At 36.9% G+C, this 13921-nt stretch overlaps 1 protein-coding gene across 12 annotated transcripts in view; it reads right to left on the bottom strand.

Annotated features, from left to right (window-relative positions):
* Nucleotides 1-13921, bottom strand: part of GAS2 (growth arrest specific 2) — a 171501-nt gene that overhangs the window by 49689 nt on the left and 107891 nt on the right. For 11 of the 12 annotated variants that reach the window (XR_014837163.1, XM_021083247.2, XM_021083240.2 and 8 more), the window contains 2 exons: nt 12582-12723; nt 5340-5447 (listed from right to left, as the gene is read on the bottom strand). Coding sequence is in view for 10 of the 12 variants with exons in the window: in XM_021083247.2 (XP_020938906.1) it covers nt 5340-5447; nt 12582-12723 (250 nt within the window). In the remaining 2 variants the exon portion in view is untranslated. Of the gene's footprint in view, nt 1-5339; nt 5448-8235; nt 11487-12276; nt 12724-13921 lie in introns of those variants that run through there. The other variant, XR_014837162.1, reaches the window with a different exon arrangement.

Here is a 13921-nt window from a genome sequence, read left to right on the forward strand (position 1 = left end):
GGCCCTAAAAAACAAACAAATTACTGTTAGACCATTTACATACAATATTATCATTGTGGAATTGAAGCTGACAAATCAAATAGAACAGGTATTTTTGTGGCATCTAAAACATATTTCTGAAAACCCTCCTACAAGATTATACAGCTTTATATTGCCAACTGACTTCTTGATACTTATAAGCCTGGTTAGATACCAACTAACTGAATGAACAAAAGAATAAACGAAAATTCTCACTTCTCTCCTCCTCAAAATCATGAGGCCTGAGATCCATCTGTTTATATTTCAAATATGCAGAGCATGGCTAAATGGCAATATCTAAATCTCTGTGACCACAGACTTAAGAAAGGAGGATTTATCATCACTCTAAAGTAAAAAATAATTGCTGTATTTAAACCTTGGAAGAGAGTATATCTGTATTTGTACCACATAGAGAGAAATGAGCTGTACAGCTTTCATTGTCCATCAGATAGTTCAAAAACCATGTTGCTCATTGGAATGTGTAGGACAAAAATTTGGCTGAGAAATTGTTTTTGATAAACTAGAAACAAGAGAGTTCTCACTTTGGCAGGGAATTATTATCACATTTGCCTAAAAGCCACAGCCAAAAACCTTGGAGGTTTCCCTTGATAGCAAAGGATTTTTTATATTCGGGAGAGATTACTGCCTCACCTTTAAATGGAGACCTATGCATGTAATACAAACATGTTTCCATAAGTATACAGATGTATCTACTTAAGTAAACATTAGGTAGCCATGCATGCAAAGTATCTACTCATACACTTGATTCTAGAAATCCACAGATAAAACATGCTTAGCAAAGATACCCTCTGTAGAAATGTCCTCAGGCTCTTTCTCTGTAATCCGCACATATGCCTAATTTTTCATTCTTATTTATTATTGCACTGATTTGAATGCATAAGAAGATGTGTTCATATACATAATAATCACAAAATTATACCCAAGGAAAGTCATTGGGTGTTGTCAACAAACCTGGGAATTTGGTTAGCCATAAAATTGTTAGCGCTGGCTTATGCTGAAAAGAGTAAGTCAGGGGTAAATGTGTTAGATACAGACTTATGAAGAGAACCACCTATTTATGACTTTCTAAGGGCTACTGTTTTCTATGTCAGTGTTTTGGTGATGGTACTCTCTTTAAGTAAGTCAACAGGTTTACCCTAAATTGTCTGCATAGACAGATTCATCACAGCCATGTGAAGACATGTCCACTCTCAGAATGGATGGAAAATTAAGAGATAAGTGTGTATTTCATTTTATGTATACTGTATAAAATAATATGCATAAATGTATCTACTTATTATGTATTACATAGTAAATATGACAATATTTGGCAACCCCCCAAAAGAGAACAAAATTTAAAATATACCAATGTTAAAAATGCAAGCTTAAGAAACCCAGAACAGCAACACAGATGGGTGATTGTTTCCCCAATGTGTCTTGAGAATTTGACCAAAGGCACTTTCTACTTAATTCAGGTGTCCAAAGAAACCTAAACATTTTAGCAGTGACAATCATCTCACCATAATTTGAAAATCAATACCTCTGAGGGGTTTTTTTTCCTGAGTAATAACTGCCAGTTCCTTCAATGAGTTCATGCAGAATGGCAATCAATTAAATACAGTTCCTGCCACAAATCAAAAAGTACTAGCCAAAGTGTACACACATCAATGAGACGCTTCTAATTCATCCCTTTGGTGTAGAGAAATAAATAGGAAGAAAACATGCACTGAAAGGTGTATATGGCCTGCCTATGAAATTCCAATTCCTGAACTCTAGGGAATGAGAGGTAAAAAGTTTTTAGGGATAACTAGATACCAGAAAAGCTTTGGTAGAAACCCTTTACTCCATCGAGGTGGAAATGGACCCTTAGAACCCAAAAGATAACAATTTCAATGAATACATATCAATGGATATTTTCCTTTTTTGGAAAATAGGTTTTTGTTTTTTTGCAATTTAGGCAGTAATAGTTTATTTTTGAAAAATTAAGATTTGAAAAAAATGGGTCAAATTTAAAGTGAAATCTGTTGTTAAAAACAGTACAAATTAAATGTGGAGAGTGCAAAATGAGAAAAATCAATGACTAAAGTTCATTAAAACGCTGTTTTGAAACATCTATCATGGCAACATGATGCTGGGCCAATCAGTGAGTAACTACATTATATTTAGTTCTTACTGCAGGTTTACCTGCAAAGTTAGAAGGAAGAAACTATAAAATATGTTCTACTGTGGTAACTAATATTAAATGCAAATGCTATCACTAAGGAATTTGGTGTCATTTTTTTCAATAAAGTAAGTCTTAATTCTTCTATAAACAATACATACATAGATTTCAACAAAAGGAAAACATTTTCTGAAAAGGAAATGGAACATCAAATATCTTAAATGTTAAATATATTTATGTTATTCACAAATATAGACATCAAATTCTTTGATAATTGACTGAATATGTAAGATCAGCAACAAATAAATATATATAATATATATTTCTGCCTAAAGATATTTGGTTACATTATGGGGAAAAGCACCCAATTTATTAATCATGTATTTTGTCAGTACTTCTAAAATAAAAATGAATAATCAATTAAATAAATAAAACCTTGTGTTTTGACTCTAGGCTCTAGGGCTTAATATTCTCAAGGAGCCTGAGATTCAATTAGAAAAGGCCAATCTGGTAAAATGTAAACACATCTGTGGAGGTACTACTAAATCACTAGTGTTTTCTTTCTGTCTTTTTGCCTTTTCTAGGGCCACTCCCATAGGACATGGAGATTCCCAGGCTAGGGGTTGAATCGGAGCTATAGCCGCTGCCTACGTCAGAGCCACAGCAACGCCAGAGGGGCATCTGCGACGTACACCATGGCTCACAGCGACACCGGATCCTTAACCCACTGAGAAAGGCCAGGGATCAAACCTGCAACCTCATGGTTCCTAGTCGGATTTGTTAACCACTGAGCCATGACAGGAACTCCCTAAATCACTAGTTTTTGATGTATTAAAGTGAAAGAAGGAATCTTGGTTAAAATAAACATATATGTTATCCTTATAATAAAAAACCAAAGAACAATAAGTGATGACTGGGGCAACTGTATACTTTCTTAAGGCCATTCTCCTAGATTTGTGCTCAAACTCCTAAAAAATAACGTGTCCTTATATCCCTTTCATTGCCATTTCAAAGCAAAATAGCAATTATTACCTGGACATTTTTAAAAATCAATAAATACTGATCTACTGTTAGACTAAAATAAAAAATGACTGACATTATTTTTGAAGGCTGATTGTGATTAAACTTCTCTCTAAATTACATATTATAGAGCCTTTAAAAATTGTCATACAAATAACTTTCAGTCAAAGTTGCAATTTTTTTTTTTTTTTTTGGTTTTTCTTCTAGGGTCACACCAGTGGCATATGGAGGTTCCCAGGCTAGGGGTGTAATTGGAGCTGTAGCTGCTGGCCTACACCAGAGCCACAGCAAAGCAGGATCCAAACCATGTCTGTGACCTACACCATAGCTCATGGCAATGCCAGATCCTTAACCCACTGAGCAAGGCCAGGGATCAAACCTGCAACCTCATGGTTCCTAGTTGGATTCATTAACCACTGAGCCACGACCGGAACTCCAAAAGTTGGAAATTATTAACCCCTTGTCAGTCACTTCATTTGCAAATATTTTCTCACGTTCTGTGGGTTGTCTTTTCATTTTGTTTATTTGGTTCAACTGCTCCAAAACAGCATGGAAGTTCCTCAAAAAATTAAAAATAGAACTACGATATAATCCAGCAATTCCACTCCTACACATCTATCCCTAGAAAACCATAATATGAAAAGATACATGTACCCCAACGTTTATTGCAGCACTATTCACGACAGCCAAAACATGGAAGAAACCTAAGTGTCCATCAACAGAGGAAAGGATAAAGAAGATGTGGTACATATTTGCAATGGGATATTACTCAGCCATGAAAAAAGAACGAAACAATGCTATGTGTAGTAACATAGATGGACATAGAAATTATCATACTAAGTGAAGTTAGTGAAAGCGAAACATCATATGATGATATTTATATGTCGAATCTAAAAAAGAGTACAAATCAATTTATTTGCAGAATAGTAACATACTTTCATAGACTTCAAAAAACTTATGGTTACCAAAGGGGACGGGGGGGGTGGTGAGCTGGGGATTTGGGACTGGTATATGCATACTGTGGGATATTGAATGACTGGACAATGGGGACTTGCTATATAGCACAGAGAACTCTACCCAACATTCTGTGCTGAACTACATGGGAAAAGAGTATGAAAGAGAATGGATGTGTGTTCATGTATAACTGAATCACTTTGTTGTACATCAGAAATTATCAGAGTATTGTAAATCAACTATACTTCAATAAAACTTTAAAAAATGAAAAAACAAAACAAAAAATGGAAATTAAAAAAACCTTTACATTGGACAAAATTCCTACTGGATCATCACTAATTTGAGTATGTTAAGAATGTTCATTGATTTCACTACATATACACATTCAAATTATTCAGATCTACAAAATAAAATATAAAGGAAAATACTTTAACTTAGTCAAATGAGAAAAGAATACAGATCCTCTGAATTATAACCTCTGCTCTTTAGAAAATGACTAAAAGACAAAAAAATACTTATTAACTGGAGTATATTAATACTTATTATCAAGGAGTATATATCCATGCTTTTTTTCCCCCCACTTTCTTATTTTTGAAAAGAAGAATTCTTAGTCTTAGGAAAAGCCACAAACTTTACCATGAGAGATTAAATTATCTTGATTATTAACAAAACAGATCACAGCCTGAAATGCTACTTTATTGAGCCACTAATTACAGTCTAAAATTGTCCATGACATCTAGTCAGATTTTTAATTAGGATGATTGTAAAATGAATAGAGACGACCAAATCACTCATGGGCACAGGCTCACATTTCTTTTTTTTTAATGCAGAAAACCAGTTTAAAAAAAAAAAAAAAGGCAGTCATCATTCCACCATGCTGCTGCAACGAATGAGTTTTGATTCTTCTTCTGGTTCAAAACCCAAACTTTCTCATTCCATTTGATTTCTATGATCTGTTTTGTGTGCTTGTTTGTGTATATGTAAAAAGATAAATTTTATTTAGCCCTCAGTAGTAATTATGTACAATAAAAAAAAAATGTTCATACCTCATGTCTTCAAATCCAACTGTAACCACCATAAGGGAAGTTCCTGCTTAGTTACTGGTCACATTTTCCCTGTAACCCCCAACTCAAGTCCTGCACATACTCTGTAAGGACAAGCGATCAAGTGAAAGCTAAAATTTTACCCTGATGAAGAGGATCTTTTCTCCCACTCGGTATCTTCCTTGAGAGAGCCTCTCCACACAGAACTTGCTTGGGCATTTGCAAGGAGGATCTTCAGAAATCTGTTTCACCTGAAACAGAAGAGCAAGTTCATTCTCCTTAATCTGGTTCCATTTAGATTAATTTGTTATATGGACACAAAGACCTCTGAACGACTAATGCTTTTAAATTTGTTCTATATCAGACTACAGACATGAGGTGAGCAGAGAAATAGCATATTAAATCTTAACTATGGAAAGGTCAGGCCCTGAAGCCACTTTGTGAAAGCCAGTAACGGCACTAGGGCCTAAGCGGGGTGATGACAATGATAATGATGCTGAGGGTAATCATGAGCAAATCAGCTGGTGGTGCAGGAGTGATAAGCTGGGTCCTCCTGTTTGGAGGAGTAAAAGACGTCATGTACTTTGGGTTGCCAAGACCAATATATTGAAAACTAGAATAGAATGTGGTCTAACATAGTATATACATCTCATCATAATTTTTAATTAACTTTACCCAATTTCAAAATAAATGAGAATTTTAAAATTGTTATTTTAAAATGAGACCATTGTTTCACCTTATTTTGAACCTAGAGATTTTACTCTTTTTCTTTGTTTTTTTTTTTTGGCTGCACCTGTGGCATACGGAAGTTCCCAGATTAGAGGTCGAATTGGAGCTGCAGATTTTGGCCTACACCACAGCCACAGCAACTCAGTTTCCCAGCCGCATCTGCAACCTACACCACAGGTCATGGCAATGCCAGATCCTTAACCCAGTGAGCGAGGCCAGGGATCGAACCCACGTCCTCAGGGATACTAGTCAGGTTTGTTACCACTAAGCCACAACAGAAACTCCTCTGAGACTTTAAAGAGTCATCTCTATCGAGACCAAACCAGCAACTCACTTCTCAGTAACTCCCATCTGTCAATACCTGAATATTAGATTTTCCCTATTTTACCCCCTACACTTGAAAAAAACACATACACTAAATGATAAGCACATAATGCTTATAAACAGTTGTGACTATTAAAGATAATGTACAGTTCTTGATCTTAGGTGTAAGATTTATTTATGCTATCCTTGATTGGGAATCTGCCATGCTGTGTCTCTTAACTATCCTCTCGACTAACACGCCAAAACAACCCAAAAGAATAATATCTTGTGTTTTAAGTCCAAGTTTCCAAGGAAGGCAGATCTAAATAATGTGCAGCCTACATTTGAGAAGCTAGATAAAATGAGTTTAGATTCTGAAGGAACTGGCTTGGACACCCTTCAATCAAATTCTTTCTCCCACAAAGATATGATTCCTAGAGATTCGTCATCAAAGAAATTCAATCATTTCTTCAAATAGCTTGATGTCAGACTTCCATCAACCTTCCACTAAGCGAAGACAATGGGAAGAGTAACACAGGAACACACTTGTATGTTGGAGTAAAGAGCTTCAACAGCTTGGTTTCCATAGAATAAAGGAGGGTCCAGAGAGTATGGAAGCATATGACATTGGAGGGGAAAGCTAGAAACAGTGAGGGGATTCTGAAGCAAAACTTAAGAACTACACAACATGCCTCGGAATAGACCTAGACAGCAGAAACACTATTGCTGGAAAAAAAACAGAACTAATGTCAGGATACATATTTTCATCAGTCCTTTCTAGAATTCCTAATTCTGCCAACATATAAACCTGCAATTCTTGCTACTTATTTGTGTCATAGCACACTATATCTCAGTTCTTGGTTAACCTCAATGTCACTTTGCTAGATTATGAGTTACTTAAGGGTTGAGATAGTACTCCATTAGAGACTTGTTTTGTGTTTTGTTGTTCACGCCTCCGGCATGCAGAAGTTTCTGGGTCAGGGATTGAACCTGTGCCACAGCAATGACAACAGCCAGATTCTTATCCACTAGGCCACCAGGGAAATCCTATATAGTTTTAAAATCCTTGAAGGACTTTGGCCACCCTGAAGAAAACCCGACAGTATCATAAAAGCACATGGCCCAAACTTTAGAAGAGTCATGCTTGGCATGGCTTTTACTGCAACGTAGTAATTAAGCAGACAGTAAATTGGTGTTCAAATGGTTCCTCTGCTAAGAAACGACAATCACAAGTGTATATAGAAAATACTTCTATCTTGAAGTGTTCTTTGACAAAACACAACACTGTTGGTATCAAATGAAATAAAAAATAAGACACGCTTTCTCAAGTGGTCTGCCCTTCTTGAATGCCTTCCCAAGCTTTGAACATACACTTATTTTTAAAAATCAAGGGCTTTTGTGTAGCTGTGTGAGGTGGAGGCAGAAGTGGAAGAGACAAGGTCAGACTGTGGGTAGTGGAAATAGATTGTTAAGTAAACAGTGGCTGATGACATCTGTGCTTCTTACATTACCTTGGGATAAGCTGGTCTGGCAGGTGTTCTCTTTTTGGCCAGGAACTCAGCCAGTTTTCTGCTGAAATGGGATTTCAAGAGGAGCCTGATTACTCAGAATTATACTCTCATCCCCAAACTGAGGAAGTTGATGGAGAAGAGGAAGAAAGTAAGAATGGATTCTTAGAACTGTATTCAACTCACTGTGTGGGAATAGGCTCAACATGAGAGAATTAAAACTGAACCCATCATTTTATCAGAGCTGAATTACTCTATCAGGACATCTGAGGAATAAATTAATCTGAATGGACTCCACTGTGTTTCTCTTCTGATGTCTTGCATCATTAAAAAAGGTGGGGTGTATTATCCATATACAGTTTTCAGTTTTCCACAATTCTTCAGTTTTCCACAATTCTCCAAAGCAGCAAATAGGGAAATGTGAGGACCTGCTGAAATTTTCAAGACTGGCAGTTATTGTTGAAACCTTTCACTGCAATATGACATCTTAACACAGATGTTTTTCTTCTTTCTTTATTCTTTTCTCTTTTTGTTCCTTTTTTCTTCTTTACTCCCCTTCCTCAGCCTTTTTTCCCCTCTTTTTTTGATGTAAATAATAACTTTGCCAGAGAATAGACAATATTATTAACTAAACACAAGAAGTTTGCCAGCAATCTTTACTTTATATCCCTATTCTAAAGCAGACATTGGAGCACATGAATTGCAACTCCCCAATGGTTATATATGTCTCATATGCAGTGAAGCAGTTGCCATAGGAACTATTTCCTTTTTATATTTGATACATGATGCTCTGATTTAAACCATCAGTGAGGCTTGAATGGTTTCTGTTCCACTGTCCCTGAACTAAAACATTTCAGTGAAAACCTATCACGTAAACAGAATGCAAATATTTTAAGGCAATTTCCCCAACACAGAATAAAAGCAACTTTAAGAGACTTTTGTGGCCAAATGAGTATGGAAAATTCCAGGTTAAACAAGATCTCATTATGGAACTCACTAGTGCGTTTGATATGCCAGAGTGCATTGCCAAACTCTAGGTAGGACTATAGAAAGCTGTATTTCTCAAACTAACCTAACCATGGAATTCCTTTTCCCATGGGCCATCTGGTGGTATGAGTGTTTGATTATACATTCTTTGAAAAATTCTTGTTTAAAGACTGTGAACACAGTATTCTAGTGGGCAATTGTACAGACATATCCACTTAGCATACTTCCTATAGTCAATGAAAACCACTTTAACTAAACAGATGGTTATGATCCCAAATGCTGATAAACTTTAAAGGGAGTTTAAGATTCTTTGAAATCCCCTTTGTTGCTTCCAGTTAAGAGAACCAAACTCGGAGTCGAGGAAAGCAGCCAGAATGACAGTACTGCCATTTCGAAGAAAGTCACTATCTCGTCTACCTCTTCCAAACTTGAGTATTGGTAAAGTTTTTCCAAAATCCCTTTCAGAGTTGTTTCAGAATCTTCTCCCTCCTGTTCTTTTTCTCTCCTTCTCAAGGATGAGGGAAGAAAGGGAGCTATTCAAGCTACTTTCCCCAGGTTCATGTAAATGGCTTCAAGGGGAAACATTCTCCCTCTGCAAAGCTACAGCAGAGTTGAGAGAAGTATGTATTTCCAGAGCACATGGCCATTCCAGATAAATAGAAAAAGGGAGAATCTTTTTTAAACTTTGATTCACACATTGATATTTTATCCAATACGCATGGCACTAGAGACAGATTAATAAAGTATGGCCCTTGCCTTTGAGAATAAGGATAGTACCTGGAGACGAATAGGTATTTATGCCCAACAAGGTAAAAACCTCTTTAAGTGTATAAATATCCTTGAGGTACCAAGGACTAATTGGTCAATTTTACTGGCAATGAGAGATGCCAAGAAAAGCTTTGTTTAGGAGGCCATACAACCTGAATTGCAGAAGATGAAAAGATATTTAAAAGCAGACTTCAAAGATGAGTAGGCAAAATTACGATGAGGAAAGCAAATGAGTGAAAACATAGGGTATAAAATATCCTTGAGAGTTGGGGGACAGAGGACAGGTTTACAATATATACATCAGTCCAGAGGGCAAAAATGCCAGGGAAGACAGAAGGAACTGGAATTATGTGACATATACATGAGTTTTGGGCTTTATCCTGGATATTATAGAGAACACCTGACAATTTTAATCAATTCTGAGTTATACTTAGGTTGATTATTCTGGTAGCAATAACATTCATAGAGAATCTCAAGAACACAGTGGTCAATGGTATCTAAATGCCAGAAAATGGTCTCACAATTTGAGGACTAAAAAAATTCTTTTGATTCAGCAATTAATTCATTAGCAGGTTAAGGGTAATCTTGGCCAGACCTCTGACTATAATGTATTAAAGAAAGTGAATGGGGGTAACAGCTGAGAGGAAAAAGACCAAGATCAAGCATAGTAGCCCCAGAGAAACACATTTATAAATATAAGAACAGATTTATACATGTAAAACTGAGTTACTTTGCTGTATAGCAGAAATTAACACAACACTGTAAATCAACTTTACTTCAGTAATTTTTTTAAAAGAAAGACTAAAAGGGAGATCTTAAAGTCTAATAAAAAAGTATAATTGAGAGAGAAGAAAAATTGTTCTCATCAATATATAAATAATGTACCATTATCTACTGTTAACACAAGGTTATTCAATTTCCTCACAAAATAAAAATGAAATAGTATGATTCAAGGCATGTTAATGACCCTTAAAAATATTCTTGTGATTTTAAAACCCTTTTAAGGACATTATATTAAGATGCCTTGCCTATCCCTTAATTTCTGGGTGCCCTTAACAAAGGAAAACTAAACTAAACAGGTATTGGCTAAGATGTTTTGATGGGCTAACTTTAAGTGTGCTGCCCTTAGCAGAAATGAGAATTCTCAATCTGTCAGACAAATTATTATATTTCTGCTCTTCTAAATCTGCAATACAGGATTTCCTGCTGTGGCTCAGCACCCATAGCTAGTATCCGTGAGGACGCAGGCTAGATCCCTGGCCTTGCTCAATGGGTTAAAGATCCAGTGTTGCCATAAGCTGTGGTGTAGGTTGTAGACACTGCTCAGATCCAGCCTTGCTGTAGCTGTGGTGTAGCCCAGCAGCTACCGCTCTGATTTGACCCCCAGCCTGAAAACTCAAATGCCGCAGGTGCAGCCCTGAAAAGACAATAAATAAATAAATAATCCACAATACAGGTTATAATGCTGCATAGAGGAAAGCAAAGGATAAGGGAATCTTTCTGCATCCTACAGTGACAATCTGGCATTTCCTCAGCTCTTTTCAGCTCAAACCCTCCGAAAGGAAACACTCAGCTATGGGCCAGCTGTCCTCTTCAGTCCTGCCTATTCCTTGTAACTGCCACTATGGTTGGTGGTAGTTTCTAAGAACTCTCTCCATAGTTCAGTCCAATATCCCTGAGGTTACCATTTTTTATGAAACACATAAGAAGCTTTGACAGGTACACTCAAAACATCAGCCATGGAAAGTAAATGCACACACATAATCACACATACTATTTAAAACTAACAGCTGCATGGAGTTCCCGTCGTGGCGCAGTGGTTAACGAATCCAACTAGGAACCATGAGGTTGCGGGTTCCGTCCCTGCCCTTGCTCAGTGGGTTAACGATCCGGCGTTGCCGTGAGCTGTGGTGTAGGTTGCAGACGCGGCTCGGATCGCGCGTTGCTGTGGCTCTGGCGTAGGCCGGTGGCTACATCTCTGATTCGACCCCTAGCCTGGGAACCTCCATATGCCACAGAAGCGGCCCAAAGAAATAGCAAAAAAAATAATAATAATAAAAATAAATAAAACTAACAGCTGCTTAAGAGACAACAGAAGTAGTCAGAGAATTTTAATCCATCCTGTTTGCTATTATACCCAGAATCTGTTTTCTGTGATTATGAGAGTATGATGAAAATATTTCCTAGTCTTCTGAAAACGATGACTCAAGGAGTCTGCTAAGTAAAAGGATGGTAACCTCTGAGAGTTATACAAAACTGGGTTGGAATCTAAGCTCCTCTCTTGTTCTCAGCAGGCAAGGCAACTTCAAGTCTCAGGCTTCTCAATAAGAAAATAAATCTGCTTTATAGTCAACAAGAGCACTTGAAGAACATTGCCAGCCCCTGGCCCCTGGCCCATAGCAGGCAGTCAGTAAAGGGCAGTTATCATCTCCAAGTGATGTTTTCTTTTCCCTCTTTAACAATCCTCGGGATTCCAGGCCCCAGGCTTCTTATCTATGAAATAAAGAAACATGAGCCACAGTATCAAGGCTCCAGTGTTTTCAAAGACTGTTTTCAGGGGGTTGACTTATGATCCTAAAATTTTAGGGAGTTCCTGTTGTGGCTTGGTGGGTTAAGAACCCAGCTGGTATCCATGAGGTTGCAGGCTCAATCCTGGGCCTCGCTCAGTGGGTTAAGGATCTGGTGTCGCTGTGAGGTGTGCTGTAGGTCGCAGATGTTGGTCGGATCCTGTGTTGCTGTGACTGTGATGTGGGCCGGCAGCTGCAGCTCCGATTCAACTCCTAGCCTGGGAACTTCCACATGCTGCAGTTGCAGCCCTAAAAAGCAAAATAAAAATAAAAAAATTTAAATAAAAGAAAATAAAATTTTAGATACTATTCTGTAGAATTAAGTGACACACTTTTAAATATGTGGCTCCACTTTGAATCTCAAAATGAATTACAGGACTATAAAATTTCTCATAGGATTTTAAAATAAATTTCAATAACATTGAAATAGATGAAGGTTAGACAGAAAGGAGACTGTAGAGTACGAGCTCTGAAGTTCAAAAAAGACCAAGTGCTGGTTAAAAACCTGACCACTTTTACTTACTGCATCATCCAGTAAGTTTCCTGTACTCTTTTTTCCAGAAGATTTTGATGAAGGAGAAGGTGAAGGAGAAGGAGCAGAAAGTGTTTCTTCCTGTTCAATCTCTTTTTCCAATTTTATCAAACCAGGAGGCTCCACACCATACCTTTTAAAAGACACCAGATGCATAACTTATTTATAATGATACATTTGCCATACATTGCTTTTGATTATAAACACAATAGGACCGAACTGCTGACTTTCAAAACAACATTAACTTTTTTCTGGCATTGAATAGATTCTTAAAGTGGAATCCTTTTAAGCAGGAAAACACACGCACATATACATCCATGTGTGTGCATGTATGCTATATATATAGCTACATATATATACACTCATATATTTATATATATGAACATATATAAGAACAGATATGTGATAATATACTAAAAATAAATTAGGAGTTCCCATCGTGGTGCAGTGGTTAACAAATCCGACTAGGAACCATGAGGTTGCGGGTTCTGTCCCTGCCCTTGCTCAGTGGGTTGACGATCCGGCGTTGCTGTGAGCTGTGGTGCAGGTTGCAGACGCGGCTCGGATCACACATTGCTGTGGCTCTGGTGTAGGCTGGTGGCTATGGCTCCGATTAGACCCCTAGCCTGGGAATCTCCATATGCCGTGGGAGCAGCCCAAGAAATAGCAAAAAGACAAAAAATAAATAAATTAATTAATTAAAATATTTCATGTAATATATTAATGAGTCAATAACATAAATTACCATGTTAATTTAGTCTTCAGCTTTCAGATTTTCTAGCTTGAAAGATATTAGTGCTGTAATTGAACTATTTTGAATACAAACTTATCAAAGATGGAAATAAAATCAGAGTCAAAGTTGAAAACAGCAATCTTTCTAAATAAATGGCCTTAAATGTATTAACAGATAAGAAATTCACTATTAAATGTATACCGTTATGGAACCAGAACCATGTAGAGTGTACAATACAGTGTCATAGATTATGCTCTTAAGGACAACATAAAGAAAGAATGTATAGTGTTATTGAGAAAGAAAATGAATAGAGAAGAAACAGAAAAATGACTCAGAATAAAGATATGTTAAAAATAGGTGTTGTTAATTATAAATAGGTGTTGTAAATTATAGTAGTTCAAAGACAGTGATATAGCTGTTAACAGCATTCTTACCTCCCATAATCATATTTTTCTTAGGCTAAATTTAAAACTGGTTTGGTTTCCTAGATGAGTGTCAGTTGTCTAGATGGAGGAGGCCAAAGAAAATTCCAGAATTTGAGGGTTGGAAAGGCTCTTTGGGTTCATGTAATTATAGCCTTTCATTTTTATAGAATAAA

The sequence above is a fragment of the Sus scrofa genome, chromosome 2 (genome assembly GCF_054392235.1).
Source record: "Sus scrofa isolate SSC_HxYL_T2T_F1_AM1 chromosome 2, Sscrofa_HxYL_maternal_Yorkshire_Landrace_v2.0, whole genome shotgun sequence".
NCBI classification, from domain to species: Eukaryota; Metazoa; Chordata; class Mammalia; order Artiodactyla; family Suidae; genus Sus; species Sus scrofa.